The 16,428-nt window shown below is 48.7% G+C and overlaps 1 protein-coding gene across 1 annotated transcript; it reads left to right on the top strand.

The window, feature by feature from the left end:
* Positions 1–8,644: 8,644 nt before the first annotated feature.
* LOC135441989 (olfactory receptor 14A16-like) lies at positions 8,645–9,577 on the top strand. Its single transcript, XM_064701536.1, has one exon. It carries the CDS (start codon positions 8,645–8,647, stop codon positions 9,575–9,577), a length of 933 nt encoding a protein of 310 aa, XP_064557606.1.
* The last annotated feature ends 6,851 nt before the right edge of the window (positions 9,578–16,428 follow it).

Below are 16,428 nucleotides of genomic sequence, written 5' to 3'. Positions count from 1 at the left end.
GCCCCAGGGCACCAAGACTTGGCTTCCCTTTGTCCCCACCTGTCATCACTGCCTCCAGTTCTCTGCTCTGCCTGAGGCCTGGGGACACTTTCTCATTTGTGTCCTTCAGTGGGACCCATTAAAAGTCCAGGAAACTTTGGAGTTGGATTCTGCCTTGGAGTTCTTGAGAAGTTTCTTCAGCTCCCTCTCAGGGACTGATGTTCAGGGCCTGAGCACAAAGCCCCAGAGGCTCATTAAAGTCCTTCTGCTGTGTCTGTGCTGCTGAGCTGGGCTGGGCTCCTGGCACAGAGGCAGCTCCTGGTAACCAAGAAGAGCTTCAAAAGCACATTTCTCTTGATGAGCAGCTTTTCTGCCAGCCTAGTAGGGCAGGGGCACTGCCTGCAGCCACCCCGGGCACAGCACAGAGGCACAGAGAGCTTCAACCAGTCAGGGCTGGGAAGGTGCTGAGAAGTGCCTGGGGCAGAATCACTGCCAGCCCTTGGCACAGGAACCTCTGGCTGCAGGACAATGCAGCTGCAGCTCCTGGAGCCATCTCCTAAAGCTGGACCCTCCCAATGCCTACAGACTCTGTGAGTACAACTCTGAGTATTTCTGGTGCGGGGGAGGTGAAATGCTCAGGTAGCTCTGACATGCTGAGGGGTTCTCATCAGTCTTAGAATATTTCCAAAACAATGAATTTTACAAAAATGAGGACATTTCCTAAGACTTTGTGATCGGTTTCCTACTATTGAAGAATGGCAAGGACAGGAAGTAAATATTAAAGGGTGATTATGCATTATTAATTATGAATTTTGACAAGTGCCTGAGACATCCAAACTGTTAATTTTAGTGATCAATAGGTTCACAGGAGGTCCCTAATGTGCTTTCAGCCACTCTGCCCATGGACAGCACCAGCATCCCCTTTGCTGGAGCCATCAGGCTCAGTCTGAGCTGTCCTTTCTCCAGGCTGCAAACAGAACCTGCCCCCAGCCACTGCCCTGCAACCAGACAGGGTTCTGTCAGGCTGAGAAGAGGGCACAGAGATTTGGGGTTTGTGAGTGCTGCCATGGAGAGCTCAGGCACAGGGAAACACCTGCAGCAGGAAAATCTCCAGGAAGCAGAAAGAAGACCAGGCAATGAGAGAAAACAAAACCCAGCAATGCTGTGGCAGGGAGTGAGACAGAGTAGGTGAAGTGTCTGGGAGAGGTGAAGGGTCTGTGGAGCTAAAGCTGAAGGAGAGGCCGCGTTCCAGAGACAGCGAGGGGACAGAGAAAGAAAAACAGAAAAACCACGAGGTCAATCTGCCCCCGACCTAGGAATTCCTCCGATAAAGAAGAATTAGTGCTAAGTGTCATGCAAGATGAATATGTATGAACTTATTGTGAAACTGTATGCATATGCATTTGGAAGGGGGATAAAAGGAGGTCTGAAATCTTCAGGGGTACGCATGCCCTTTTGGGGAGTCTTGCGTCCGGCGCGCGTCGTAATAAAAACATACCGGGCTTTACAACTTTTACAAGTTGTGAGGTTTCTTCTTTTCTCCGCAAAACATTTTGGCGAGCCAGCCAGGAGTTCTCTGTCCCCGCGGGGGCAGGGGGGATAGACGGACCTCCAAGGCGCGCCCCAGGATTTTTTCCTGGTGGGGCTCCGCTTGTCTCAACTTGCCACCTGCGAGGACAGACAACGACCCGCTGGCCTGCGGAGGAGAATACGGTATGTATGGGGCCCCAGGGGGGGGAGGAAGGAGAGAAAGGGAGTAAACCACCCAGAGACGTCTGGGTTCATGGGTTCAGCTGATAGAGCAGCTGTATTAGAGATGGGGTTCAGCTGATAGAGCAGCTGTATTAGAAACGGGGTTCAGCTGATAGAGCAGCTGTATTAGAGGCCGGGTTCGTCGTTCTGATGGAGCAGACCGCTAGCGGCTTTGGGGGTAAGCCGGGTGAACCCGTGTATGTGTGTATTGAGGATTCATAGTTCTGATGGAGCAGAACTGGTGAGCCCGTGTGTTTTGTTTGTGTGTGTGTGTGATGTCCGGACACTGTGTTGCTGTATGGTTAATGTGTGTGGCCAGTGCACTGTGTTTGTGATCGTGCAGGTGATATGTGTATGGTGTATAAAAGAGAGTAAATGTACAGTGCCCTACAGTGCGGGGATGGGTCAGTACTCCCCGTGTTTGAAGCAGCCGAGTGAGGCCAGAGGCGCCGGCTGCAGCAGGCTGCGGGGCAGGGAGAGAAGTGCCCCGCAAAGAAGTGAGTGGAGGAATGTCAGTGATGGTATTTATCGTGTTTGAATGTAGTGATTTGTGTAGATTTGGTACATTTTAACCGTGAGTATGAGCTCAGAGAGTTCCTTTGCCTTGGATGTTTGGACTTGATCTCTAGACTGTGTGCTGTTATTTTGATTGTGTCCAGGAAAAATTGATTTGAGTAAATGCCGAATTATGGTGTGCTGTGTTGTGTTGAGAAAAGTGAGCACTTTGAGAAATATGCCCTTCCCCAGTGATTTTGTGTGGTGATTTTCTTCCGCTGCATTGTGGTAATTTGATTCTCAGATTGTATAGTGGTGTTTGTGGAGATTTTAAGATTTTGTTGCAACAAGAGTAGCATTTTACATAGGAGAGCTATAGTACGGTGATTTATGTTTAACTTCGATAAAGTGAGTTAAAAGAATTCCAAGAATTCTCCCCCTCACAGCAATTCAAGCCTTGGCTCTAGTGAATTTGAGATAAGGCGGGGGGGGGGGGTGCGTGTGTCTGTGTCTGCAGGTATATCAGAGTTTTGGCTGTGACTAGCACAGCCCTTTTGCAAAGCAGCAAAACAAGTGTAAGTAGACACAATGCTTAATTAGATTGTGCAAGAAGAGAACTAGAAAAGACTGATATTTTGTAAAACAGAGTTTATATAGAAGGGATGAATGAGATGAATTAGTTAATGAGACTTATGAGATTTATGAGACTTCGGTTGGTACTGCAGTAAGACTGGACTGGAAACAATCTGCTGTAGGGATTTAAAGTTCTCGGTAACAAACAGAATAGCCTGCCTTTGTGGGCAATTTCAGGGAGCCTTTGATGCATCAAGAGGCTAGCATGCTGTGTGAGGTGACAGTGGCTGTCCCCTGGGCACAGGGACAGCTCTGGCTGCCCCGTCTCCCCAGGGAACACGGGAATGGCCTGTGGGCAAAAGCTGGATGTGCAGGTATTATTGCAGTGCGGTGTTTATGAGAAACACTGGTATTGCTGTTTTGCTGTTCCAATAAGTGTCAGGGTACACGCCCCGAGTGTAAATTAAAGGTTTCTGGTCAAGCGGATTCAGAACCTAAGGTCTTAGAGCTTGTGTGTGGGAATCACATCTGATACCTGCCACCTGGAGCTGTGTGTATAGGAGGAAAGCTGAGAAACTACTGTGAAGGTCTGTAAAAAGGTTTGAATGGAAGCGGGATAGGGCAAGGAGAAATAAATAATAAGAACTGACCAGAGCAAACAGGTTCCTAAATTAGCCCCTTTTGGGAGGGGCTCATTGGGAGGAGGTTGCCAGTAAGAGCAGCTCAGAAAATAAAAAGATTTATAGTGCTTCATTGCTGTTAGTACTGTTTTATAATAGGAAGATAAATGGGATAGTTTTTGTATGCTGAAATGTCTTTTGTTTTAAGAAATCACCCAGAATGACAAAGAGACTGTGAGATCAGACTGCTCTCTGGTCTTGGCCCCTGAAAAGGAAAACAAGGCAAAGAGAAAGCAAATCAAACATGTTGTTCAGCATGCAGCATAAGATAGCAACGTATGAAATCAGGCAAGGGTTATCACGCTGAAATGCGAAGCAATCACAGTTCGCAAAATGAGTAAAGGCTTCCTCCCAAGGTAAGGGAGGAGGGGTAAAGGTAACCTTCCCAAAAGGGAAGAATTTTTGTCAGCACAAGGGTCATGTGTTCAGTTTTAAATAAAGCTTTAGTACCTGTGGAGAATGTTTAAGTAGTAATTCCCACAGGCTTTCTAGAACACACATCTGATTGAAAGGGCTGTTGTATCATTGTCAGGAATCTATATGCCACTATCACTCAGGTGAGCTGATAATGTGATCCTTGCCTCCAGACTAACCTCAAAATACCCCGGGCCAAAACTTGGTCAGACTGGGAGAGGCCATGGGCCTGTATAGCAGTGGCAAATCAACTTTTCAGAACTCCCAAGGAAAGGGGGGTATCAGTATTTACTGGTATTAATAGATACATTTTCAGGGTGGCCAGAAACATTCCCCACCAGAACTGTCAAAGCTCAAGAGGTGACCAGATCATTTTTACAAGAGATAATACCACGCTTCAGAGTTCCAGCCACAATATCCTCAGATAAAGAATCACCTTTCATTTCCAAAATAGTGCAACAGATTAGTAGCCATCTGGGCATAGATTAAGAACTTCACACCCCATACTGCCCCCAATCAAGCGGCCAGGGGGAGAGAATGAATCATTTGATTAAGCAGCAAATCGTAAGACTGGGGCAAGAAGCTCTTCCACTAGCACTATTGCAAATTCAAACTAAACCTTTTGAGCTAAAGGAATGCTAAATCCTTTTGGAATGCCTTATAGAAGACAATAGAATACAAGGGGAATGTCCAGAATGTCCACTTACATGGTGGCATTAAGCAAACAGCTCAGAGTAATTGAGAAACTTGTGGCTGGAACTCGGAGCAGGGAGTTGGATAGCCTGGGGTTGATGTATATGTTAAGTCTCTTACAGAGAAGACTTCGGAACCACAGTGGGAGAGACCACTGCAAGTACCTCTCACCACCTTCACTGCAATCAAAATCAAGGAGCAGAATGCTGGATCCATCACTCTCGAGTGAAGAAGGCCCAGAAGCCCCTTCAGGAGTGACACCAGGAGACAATGAACTGAGACTAAAACTTATTCGGGCAAAATGAGTATATTGCGGTCGGGAGTAGCTCATACTTTAGTGTACAGAATTGTTTTGTATGGAATTATAACTGAAGTTTTAGAACTAGAGAGTACCTCTACCCAAAGCAATGCTGAATAGCCTTGGTCCCTGGCATTTAATCAGTATACTGGATCCATAGGAAAACCTTTTGAGATAAAGAAGGTTTATATTAAACATATCTACTGTAGTAATCCACGAGAATCAAGTATGTGAGCAGTAAAAATAGCAAGAACAGGAGCTGTAAACACTTCAAGGAATCTGAAGAGAAGAAATCAAAGTAAAGTGCTTAGTCATCAATAGGATGGCTTATGAGAGACCAGATGTAATTAGTGTCTGAACCTCCCCTGGTGTATATGAGCACCAGGAAGTCTGTGATGACCTAAGTGAATCAGACTGTTGGTGTAATTTCACCCTGACACAGCCTGTAGAAGTGACCTGCCTTTGAGCTCAAGTTACTGTCAGATTTTCATTTGAATTCAAAGTGGACACTGCACTTTTTACCACAGCGGGGCCTTATAAGGTGATTTTCCTTATTTATAGCTATCCCTTTTCCTACTGAGATTTGGATCAGTGATTGTCCCAGTCTGAGGTGGTTGGATTCTGCTTAAAAGAGGTAGAGAGAGAGAGACCCCCTCAGAGCTCAGCAGCAGGCTGTAGGATTTTGAGCATCACTTTTGTGCTGAGTGTTTCAAATAGCAGAAACCTGATCCCAGTTTCTTCTGAGGCACTGCAATGAATTTAGGCTTTTCTCTCAAGATTTCCCCTCCATTATCTTCTGCCCTGAACACAGTCCACAGCTTGATCTTAGCTAAGGGCAAGGTGGGTGAGCAGGAGAGACATTCCTGCTTGCCACACATCTGGGAAATCAGGTGCTTTGGAGGGAGAGAGAGAAGTTAAGATTCCCTGAAGTCTCTACATTTCAGAACAAACATCTGTCTCAAGTATGACCTAAACCTCTGTCAGATACACTTGTGAAGTGTGTCTGAATTTGTAGTAGGAGCCCAGCACATCCCTCTGGCAGGGAGGGATGATCATGGACAGAAAGCAGTTCCTGTTCCCCATAACAAACATCTAACTGGCATATTAGGGACAAGATTAGGAGTTTTAAATAGAATTGATTCAGAAATACTGATGAATAAACTGGCTGCTGCAGCAGGTAGCCTAACAAAATTGAAGCAGCCTTTATAGTAATCTCTACTGGCATTAGGAACTAGCCAGTGACAGATTTCAAAAGTACTGCCAAAGTAAAGAAGTATGAACAGGCCGGGGACCAAGACCACAAATTGATAGTAGAAGCACTTAGTATAGTTCAAGATAATGTGTCTTTAGCTTTCAGTTGTATACAAGCACAGTTATGGATACAAGCAACAGCAGCTCTGATCATATAGGAAAGGGGTGAAGGTAATTTTCCAGCTGAAATTCAGAAAATTGAATGGGATAATGCAATTGATTTTGAAAGGAAGTTTTAATCCTGGTGGATTATGGTGAATTTCACCTATGATCCTATTTCTAATGTGGCCACTGCCTTTGTGCTTACATTATGTAATGCCACTGTTTATGTTATCCATCCCATCATTGCCCTAAGATTAAACCATGAAGAAACAACACTCTATCCTTCAGAACATAGAGTGTGGGCACAAAAAGATGAATGAAAAGTGGCAGGTAGTAAACTTAGAATCCTGCATTACTAGAGAACAAATGGGATTCATTTGTGAAAGCAATACTGCTAATGCCCAGGATGTGTTTGGACATTGAACAGAGTATTTGTCACTTTGAAATTCATCCAGTCACTGACCAGAAAACTGTGCTCGTATATACTGGAAAAGGGTGTATGTTTGAGAACTGCTTGTGCTGCTGTACAAATTAATAGCAATGATGTTATTCTGTCTAGTAGAAACCATTCTAATCTCTGTATTTGTATTTGTAATTTTGTTAAGATTATTGGGTGTGATTTTTCGTATTTGGTACCAGTAACATCCCACCAGCTGATTACAGCCAATTACACAATGTATCACAGACTACCACCTACCCCTATCGGGGTGAACCTTACATTGGTAAAACAATTAATTAAGCACCAAGACCTATTAGAAGTCTTGAAAGAAATCCGAGAAAGTGGAAAGAAAACCTTAATTACTGTCCAACATGGTACAAAAGAAATAACCAGAGTTCTACAAAGAATAAAATACGGATAATCACTGGTGAGATGTGATCTTTGGGTGATCACCAACTGCAAAATGGAATCTTTGATAAGTTGTGTCACCCCATTGTAGTTTTACTAATATTAGTTGGGATAAGCTTAGGATTGTCTATTATATTGTTAATTTGGAACTGTAGGATGCTACAACGAATAGCTGTACTAACCTCTTTGTCGAATGTACATGGTAAAGCGCTAAAAGACACTTATTGTCGTGGAAATTTTCCTTAAGTAAAAGAATTTACTTATTTCCTAGGAAAGGGGGGAATGAGACAGAGTAGGTGAAGTGTCTGGGAGAGGTGAAGGGTCTGTGGAGCTAAAGCTGAAGGAGAGGCCGCGTTCCAGAGACAGCGAGGGGACAGAGAAAGAAAAACAGAAAAACCACGAGGTAATCTGCCCCCGACCTAGGAATTCCTCCGATAAAGAAGAATTAGTGCTAAGTGTCATGCAAGATGAATATGTATGAACTTATTGTGAAACTGTATGCATATGCATTTGGAAGGGGGATAAAAGGAGGTCTGAAATCTTCAGGGGTACGCATGCCCTTTTGGGGAGTCTTGCGTCCGGCGCGCGTCGTAATAAAAACATACCGGGCTTTACAACTTTTACAAGTTGTGAGGTTTCTTCTTTTCTCCGCAAAACAGGAGAGTTTAGAGATGCCCACAGGATCCCCTCCAGTGCAGCTCCTCCCTCTGAACAAGTCCCCTCCCTCCTGTCCCCCAGCCCAGCCTCTGCCCTCAGGGCCGGAGCTCCAAGGCGTGCAGGCCCTCCTGTGCAGACAGAGCTGCAGCAGAGCCGTGGGGCAGCTCTGCAGCCCCGGGCCCTGTTCCCTCTGCAGAGCACAGGGCTGGAAGCAGCTGCCTGGCCCTGGGGGCTCTAGCAGGGGACACAGCTGGCTCAGGGGGACACTGTCCCCAGTGCCCAGCTCTGGGCAATGCTGTCAGGGCAGCCAGGGAAGGAGCTGCATCTCCCTCAATCCAATGCCATCATAAGGACACTTTGAAATCTCTCTGAGGTTTCAGTCTAAGCTGAGAGCTTCAATCCAAGGTGCAAACCTGTCCTAGAGCATCTCTGAGTTATAAGATTGATGGGGAAAGGCAGAGGTGTTGTGACAGTGAAAATGTTTCTGGGTTGGTCAAATGAGCAACGTAAGTCATTGGCTAGAAATGTGGAGCTGGGCTGTGACGGATCAATCTGCTCTCAGCAGTATGTGGGGGTTTTTAGGGAAAACATGGGAAGCTGATAAACCTCCCCCTGAAAAGGTTAAAGTCCAGGGAAACTCTGAACAGGTCAGAATTACAGACCATCTTCCATCATCTCTTTGCCTCACAGAATTTGCTCTTTTCTCCCTGAGTGTTTCTAACATCCAGGAACACCAGCTCATATATGGGGGTGCTTAAAAAAAACACAGAAAAATAACATCATGTCCACCTGCATTACAGAGGAGGGTATATGGGAAATGGCTTTGATTTCGGTTACAGGTATTTCCTCTAACTCTTCACTGTCCTTTCTCCATGAACAGGTTCCCATGTGCAGCCCCAGCAAATGTCCAACAGCAGCTCCATCAGGCACTTCCTCCTGCTGGCATTGGCAGACACGCGGCAGCTGCAGCTCCTGCACTTCTGCCTCTTGCTGGGCATCTCCCTGGCTGCCCTCCTGGGCAATGGCCTCATCATCAGCGCCGTAGCCTGCGGCCACCACCTGCACACGCCCATGTTCTTCTTCCTGCTCAACCTGGCCCTCGCTGACCTGGGCTCCATCTGCACCACTGTCCCCAAAGCCATGCACAATTCCCTCTGGGACACCAGGACCATCTCTTACTCAGGATGTGCAGCCCAGGTTTTTCTGATTATCTTCTTCCTCGGAACTGAGCTTTCCCTCCTGACCATCATGTGCTATGACCGCTACGTGTCCATCTGCAAACCCCTGCACTATGGGACCCTTCTGGGCAGCAGAGCTTGCGCCCACATGGCAGCAGCTGCCTGGGCAAGTGGCTTTCTCACTGCTCTGCTGCACACAGCCAATACATTTTCCCTGCCCCTGTGCCATGGCAATGTCCTGGGCCAGTTCTTCTGTGAAATCCCCCAGATCCTCAAGCTCTCCTGCTCCAAAACCTACCTCAGGGAACTAGGGCTGCTTGCAGTTAGTGTCTGTTTAGCACTTGCCTGTTTTGTGTTCATTGTTTTCTCCTATGTGCAGATCTTCAGGGTCGTGGTGATGATCCCCTCTGAGCAGGGACGGCACAAAGCCTTTTCCACCTGCCTCCCTCACCTGGCTGTGGTATTCCTGTTCCTCAGCACAGGTATATTTTCTGACCTGAAGCCCCCCTCCATGTCCTCCCCATCTCTGGATCTGGCCCTGTCACTTCTGTACTCGGTGGTGCCTCCAGCCCTGAACCCCCTCATCTACAGCCTGAGGAACCAGGAGCTCAAGGCTGCAGTGTGGACACTGATGACTGGATGGTTTAAGAAACATTAAAATACTTGCCCGATCCTGCCAATTACATAGAATAAAAGTAATCTTTGATCTATTTTTTTTTCATTGTAGTTTCTTGTCTTTGTTTTACATACTATATCTTTTCAATAGAAAAAGTTCATTGTTTGTGCCATTTCTCATTTTTCTTCTCTCTACTTTCCCTGTGGCCACAGACTGTGTCAATGAGGGGCTGCACTCTTGGTGGCTTTAAATGAAATAAAGGATCTCCCAGCAGAGTTTTCTGCAGAGATGCCCTTTTGTTCCCTGCTCTGGAGCTGGAGCAGCAATGTCTGTGTGCAGAGCAGGGGCAGATCAGTGCTGGCACAGCAGCTGTGCCCAGCAGCAGCAGCAATTGGTGTTGCCAGTGCTGTTGCCGTGGCCCTGCCCCGGTGCCCTGGTGGCCTTGGTGTTGCTGCAGGGCCTGAGTGCTCTCGGGCTCGGGCACAGCCCTGGGGGTGGCAGTGCCAGGGCTGCAGCAGGGACAGGCCATGGGCACTGCTGGGGTAGCGCTGACGCCTCAGCCCAAGCCCTGGGGGCTCCAGGCTCCTTGCCCAGGCTCTCTCAAGAACACAGCCAGGCCAATGCTCAGCACAGAAAAGCCCCGTGAGCAGCCCCAGGCTGGCCGTGGGCAGGCTGGGAGCAAACAGCATGGCTGAGGCTCTGCAAGGGCCCTGGGGGAGATGGGAAGGAGCAGCAGAGCAGGGGCTGATCCATCCCCAGTGCACTGCACAGCCCAGAGCAGTGTCCCAGAGTGTCATCATGGAGCTGCCAACAACATCCCCCCTCTGCAGCCCTGGCCTCTCCCCCAGCTCACACAGGTGCCCCATCCTTGCAGGCACAGACACGACAGCACTGGCTCAGCAGCCCCTGTTTGCATTGTACACAGCAGGGGGAGCACCCCCATGCTGTTGGTGTGGGGACATGAACCTGAGGGAGCACAAATGCCATCAGCCCCTGGGGCCAGAAAGGGCTGGGAGACACCAGGGAAACCACTCAGCTTTGTCCTGGCCTCTGCAGTCAGCCAGAAAGTTTGTTCCCATCAGCTGGGAGTTTCCTGTCCCACTGCAGATGCTGTTGCTCAGAGCCAGGGCTGCCTGATAGCCACTCCCAAACTGCCCGGAGCATTTCCTTGGCTACACCTTTGCTTTCTTACTCTTCCTGCTACAAATTTCTTCCTATTGCCCACCCCTCTTCCCTGCCCTGCAAACAGGCTATCCCTGTTTGCCCTTCCCGCTCTGGCCCCACTCCTGACTGCAGTTCCCGTCTTCGCCCCATAGGAACATCCCTTGGGCAGCAGGATCATCCTACAAGTGCTGCAGGAATTGTCTGCAGGCTCCTGCAGTGCCTGGTGCTGCTCCCTTGCCAGAGGCACCCCAGGCCAGGAGGGCACATCTGGGCTGCTGTGTCTGGCTCTGGGACTCCCTGTTCTGGGCAGTGAGGAGGAGCTGCAGAGGCTCTGCAGGACTGACAGGATGGGCTTTGGGGCTGGCAGGAGATGCTGAGGGACCTGGGCTGCTGGAGCTTCTGGAGAGGAGACCCAGGGCTCCTCCTGCAACTGCTGCAGGGGCGGTTTCAGAGAATCCCAGAATCAGCAAGGTGGGAAAAGACTTTGGAGATCATCAAGTCCAACCTGTGCCCTGATATCATCTGGTCCTCCCTGAGCCTCCTCTTCTCCAGGATAAAGAACTCCAGCTCCCTCAGCCACTCTGAACAGGACTTGTGTTCCAGACCCCTCCCCAGCCTTGTTGCCCTTTTCTGGACATGCTCCAGTCCCTCCATGTCCTTCCTAATTTGGAGACCCAGAATTGCAAACAGCACTCGAGATGCTGCCCAACCAGTGCTAAGCATAGTGGAAGAATCACTGCCCTGCTCCTGCTGGCCACATCATTCCTGATCCAGGCCAGGAGCCATTGGCCTTCTTGCCCACCTGGGCACACTGTTGGCTCATCTCCAGCCTGCTCTCCATCAGTCCCTGCAGGTCCCTTTCTGCCTGGCTGCTCTCCAGCCCCTCTGTCTCCAGCCTGTAGTGCTGCAGGGGTTGTTGTGGCCGAAGTGCAGAACCCAGCACTTGGTCTTGTTAAACCTCACCTTGTTGGATTTGGGCCCTGGATCCAGCCTGTCCAGGGCCCTGTTCAGAGCCCTCCTACCCTCCAGCAGATTAAACTCGCACCCAACTTTGTGTCAGCACAGTTCCCCAGAGTGTTCCAATGGTCTCCATGGTTCTATGATGCCCTGTGGTGTCACAATGGTCCCGTGGTTTGATGGGGCCTCGCAGTGTCACAATGATCCCTACATTCCATGGAGCCACAGTGTCAGTACAGTCCCCTTGGTTCCATGAGGCCCAGCAATGTCACAGTGCTCTCCATGATTCCATGAGGCCCCTCAGTGCCTGGGGGCTGCATAGGTGGCTGTGGAGCATTGCCTGTGCTGTGCCAGGGACTGGCAGACACTGCTGGGCTGGGATAGAGGCTCTGGGGGGATTGGGGCTCCAGGGCAGTGCAGAGCTGGGGTTCCAGGGCAGGGCAAAGCTGGACCTGCCCCTTCCTCCCCCCTACATGAAATGTTTTGAGCCAACAATCTCCTCCAGTCTTTCACAATTGGGAATATTGGATGTGGAACCCCAATTCTGGCCATGGGCACCTGGACAAGAAGGACAGTTCTTTTCCATAGAGGCCCAGAGTCTAGAGACCCTCACTAGGCCAAGGTCAGCCAGACTTTTCAGTTATGCCAGATCTTGTCTGAGACCTATCATTCGATATAAGGAATTTTGGAGGTGGAAGCCCAATCTCAGCCATGGACACCTGGAGAAGCAGCATAGGTCATTTCCATAGGAAGGAGAGCATGGAACCTTCCCCAGTGTTTTGGGGACATGTGAAAAATGCCAATCGCTCGTTTTTAAAATTTTTAAAAGTTTAATAGTAATAAAATGGTTAAAAGAAATAGTAACACAATTAGAGTAATAACAATTTGGACAATTTGAATTAGGACAATATGAGACAATAAAAGCAAAGAGTTACAGACGTCCAGGAACCTTTTTCTGGGCATCACGAGCCCGAGAAAGGACCCCTGCTAACAAAGGATTAACTCTTAAGAACAATAGCCCATTGCATATTCATACGCTTCATACATGATGCATAAATTCCATTCAAACACAGGATTTTGTCTGGTCACTGTCAACTTCTTCCTTCTAATCCTAACAGCGCCTTCATGGCAGGAAGAAGTTAGTTTCTTCTGATAAGAAGGCAATAAATTTGTTTCCATGAGAGATTTAGGTGTCCTGTGGCTGCTATCTGGTGCAAGTGCCTCATTCCTTTCTTTAAAAAAACCCCACTAACATAGTTCTTATTTTAACAAATTTTATAACCTAAAACTATATTTAACAGAGTACTTAGGAGAATTAATAAAGCATTTCTTTCTAACACAACACATACAACATTCATTTTAATATTTGCAAAACACCAATCATATAATACATGCATTTTTCACAGGACAGATCTAAGGAAATTTGGAGGAGAAATCCCAATTCTGGCCATGGGTGTCTGGAGAAGAAGGAGAGTTCTTTTCCATAGGAAGGAAAGCACGGAGCCCCGGTGTTTCAGCAGCAGATGAGAAGTGACCCTCAACATGTCAAGGTCAGCTGGACCAGTGAGGTGGTCCCTGGGTGGCCAAGCCAGCCAGATGTGTTCCATGTTCTTTTGGTTTTATGGTGCCCCACAGTGTGACAATAGTGTTTATGACCCTGCAGTGTCATAATAGTGCCTTGATTCCATGGGGTCCAGCAGTGTCACAATGGATCCTTGTTTCGATTGGGTTCTACAGTGTTGCAATGGCCCTTCAGTGTCCCAATGGTCCCAATGATTCCATGAGGCCTTGCAGTGTCACAGTGGTCTCCGTGGTTCCCCAGGCCCCACAATGTCACAGGACTCCTCTGTTCCATGAACCCTGCAATGTCACAATGGACCTTTGGACCCTGGGAGTTTGCGGTGTCACAATGGTCTCCTTTGGCTCCACAGTGTCACAATGGACCACTGATGACAGGAGGCCCTGCAGTGTCAAAAAGGCCTCTTGGTTTCATGAGGCCCCACAGTATCACAATGGTCCTCTTGGTACTGTGGGGACCCCCAGGGTCACAATGGTCTCACTGGTTCCATGAGACCTCACAGTGTCACAATGCTTTCCTTATTCCATGGGGCCTCACAGTGTCACAATGGTCTCCATGATTCCATGAGTCTCTGCAGAGTCACAATGATCTCCTTGGTTCCATGGTGCTCAACAGTGTCACAATGGCCCCTTGGTTCCATGAGGCTGTGTAGTGTCCTAATGGTCTCCCCATGGTTCCATGAGGCCTTGCAATGTCAAAGTGGACCCTTGTAACCATTGTGAGACCTTAGGATCTTACAGTGTCACAATGGCCCTTTGGTTCCATGATACCTCAAAGTGTCACAATGGTCTCCACGGTTCTATGATGCCCTGTGGTGTCACAATGGTCCCGTGGTTTGATGAGGCCTCGCAGTGTCACACTGATCCCTACATTCCATGGAGCCACAGTGTCAGTACAGTCCCCCTGGTTCCATGAAGCCCAGCAATGTCACAGTGCTCTCCATGATTCCATGAGGCCCCTCAGTGCCACAATGGTCCCTTGGTGTCACAGGCCCCCACAGTGTCACAATGGTCCCTTGGTTCCATGGCCCTTTGCTGATGCATTCCCCCTGTTTTGCGGAGATATAGCCAAAAACTCTACAACTTTGTGAAAGTTGTAAAGCCGGTATGTTTTATTACAGCGCTGGACACATGCGGAGACTGCTCTCCTCAAAAAGGCATGTGTCCCTCTGGGAACTTCAGGTCCCTTTTTTTCTCTCTCTCAGATACATATGCCTACAATTTCACAATAGGTTCATACATATTAATTATTACGAATTTCATGTGACATTTGCCACTAGTTCTTCTTTACCAGGAAGAATTCCTAGGTCAGGTCGACTTCCTCTCACAGCAGTCTCTGTCACTCTCTATCATCCTCTGTCACTTCTCTCTTATCTCTGTCTTTCACTGAGCAACTTCACTATGCCTAGGTTCTGTAGTCAGGCTAAAGAGCTATGCTATCTAACCACAGACTCAACTCAAAAATGTACATTTCACTTAAAACAAAATGGATTTCTACTCTGGGGGACTTTTACTCCGTCTCACCCCCTCCCCTTCTCAGGCCACCCTGCCAGCTGAGAAATGCTCCTTGGGGCTCGGCCTTGGCCAACAGCCCCTGGGCTCAGCTCCTCTGCAGCTCATCACAAACACTGTCTGCTCCAGCCACTGCTGCTGCCCAACCAGCTCCTGGTTTCTCTGAGAGCAGCCCTGAGAGCTGTTTCTGTACCCTCCGTGGCACAACATCCCTGTTCTCACACTGCCAAAGAAAGCTGTTGGTGCCAAGTGCAGCCAGGATGAGCCATTGCTGGGACTGAAGCCCCTCTCTTGGGGCCCTGCAAACAGCGCTCCAAAAGGAGCCCTTGGAGCTCTCCTGAGCCAGCGACTCCCTCTGAATGGGGACTCTCCCAGCCGGGAACTCTCCCGTTTGCTGCACTCAGGGATCCCCAACAACGACGGAGCCTGGGCCGATCCCCCCACTCCTCCAGGCTCAACCCTTTCCCCGCTGGGGAGATGCCAAAGGATCCACAGTGAGCATTTCCTGCCCTCAGGGGAATTTCTCACAGGTGCCTTGCACTGACTCTGTGTCTGTGTGCACACAGGAGTGCCTGCGCTGGGGAAATGTGGCAGAAATGCGGCTCTCTGAGGGGTTTGAGTGCCTTGGATAGCTGAGTCAGTCAGATATCCAGTTATCAGTAAGTAAGTATAAGTCACGAGGTCTAAACAAAGTTAAATGCTGCTAAGAGTTGTTCTTTTTCTAAGTTGTTAAATTTAATTTATTAGATAAGTTAAGGATTTTTAAGTGTAATTCCTCTGTTAAATTTCTAACTCATAGGTTTTAAGTTAGGTTAAATTGTGTTAAGTGCTGTTCTTTTCCTAAATTGAGGAGTTGAAAGTAGCAGTTAAACTTAAGGTATAAGTAAAGTGCTGTTAAGTTTGAGCTCTGTTAAGCTTTCAGACCATATTCCTTTTATCCTTGTCCTCACTGTCCTTGTGTCACGCACACACACACACACACACACACAGGGACAGTTCTCAGTTAATTTCTGGTTTGATTGCCTGGATTTCATTTGGTTTTGTTGTTGCTTTGTTTCCTTGGTGCGCCTAAAGTGTCCAGTCAGGAGCAGAGTGACTCTTGCCAAGGAACTCTGTGCTGCTGTCCCTTAATATTAAATCTGGTTTGGGCTGATCCCTTGCTGGAGATTTTTTCAGCACTCTCAAGGCCTCGTTCGTAACACGATGAAGGAGCCCTGGCCCAAGCTCTGGCCCTGGGGGACACGGTGTCGTGGTTTGACCAGGAAGGAGTGGGAATTCTGGGAAGCTGTGGTCAAACCAATGAAGGTTTTGGGTTTGAGACTGGCGTCCGGTGTGGCCAGTGGGGTTTGGACACACCTCCGAGAATACACAGGGGTTAAAAGCAGGGCACTGCCCTTGGAACTCCCTCTTTTTGGACATCGCGGCGAGGAGTTCAGATCTCTCCCCCCGCCCAGCCCGCTGCTGCTGGGCGGGGGAGGGGCGGCCATGCGGTAGGCCCGGGGCCTGGACAGAGGTGGGGGTTGAGGGGCTTTCAAGGATGGAAGGGTGGAGGAGCCCCAAGAGACATCGAGACATCGGGCAGCCCCCCCCCCCCCCCCCCCCCCAGGAGAGCAGCCAGCTAGGAGGAGAAGGGGGGAGGAAGACTGCCCGGCCGGAGCGGCAGCGTGTGGGCAGCGTGCGTG

This window comes from Zonotrichia leucophrys, unplaced genomic scaffold (genome assembly GCF_028769735.1).
Source record: "Zonotrichia leucophrys gambelii isolate GWCS_2022_RI unplaced genomic scaffold, RI_Zleu_2.0 Scaffold_805_22320, whole genome shotgun sequence".
Lineage (NCBI taxonomy): Eukaryota > Metazoa > Chordata > Aves > Passeriformes > Passerellidae > Zonotrichia > Zonotrichia leucophrys.
Note: the sequence above shows the minus strand (reverse complement) of the source record. Positions and strands in the feature narration are given on the sequence as shown.

Bases quoted from the DNA above. Each gene is read 5' to 3' on its own strand.
- LOC135441989 (XM_064701536.1), top strand. From the start codon at position 8,645: ATGTCCAACAGCAGCTCCATCAGGCACTTCCTCCTGCTGGCATTGGCA.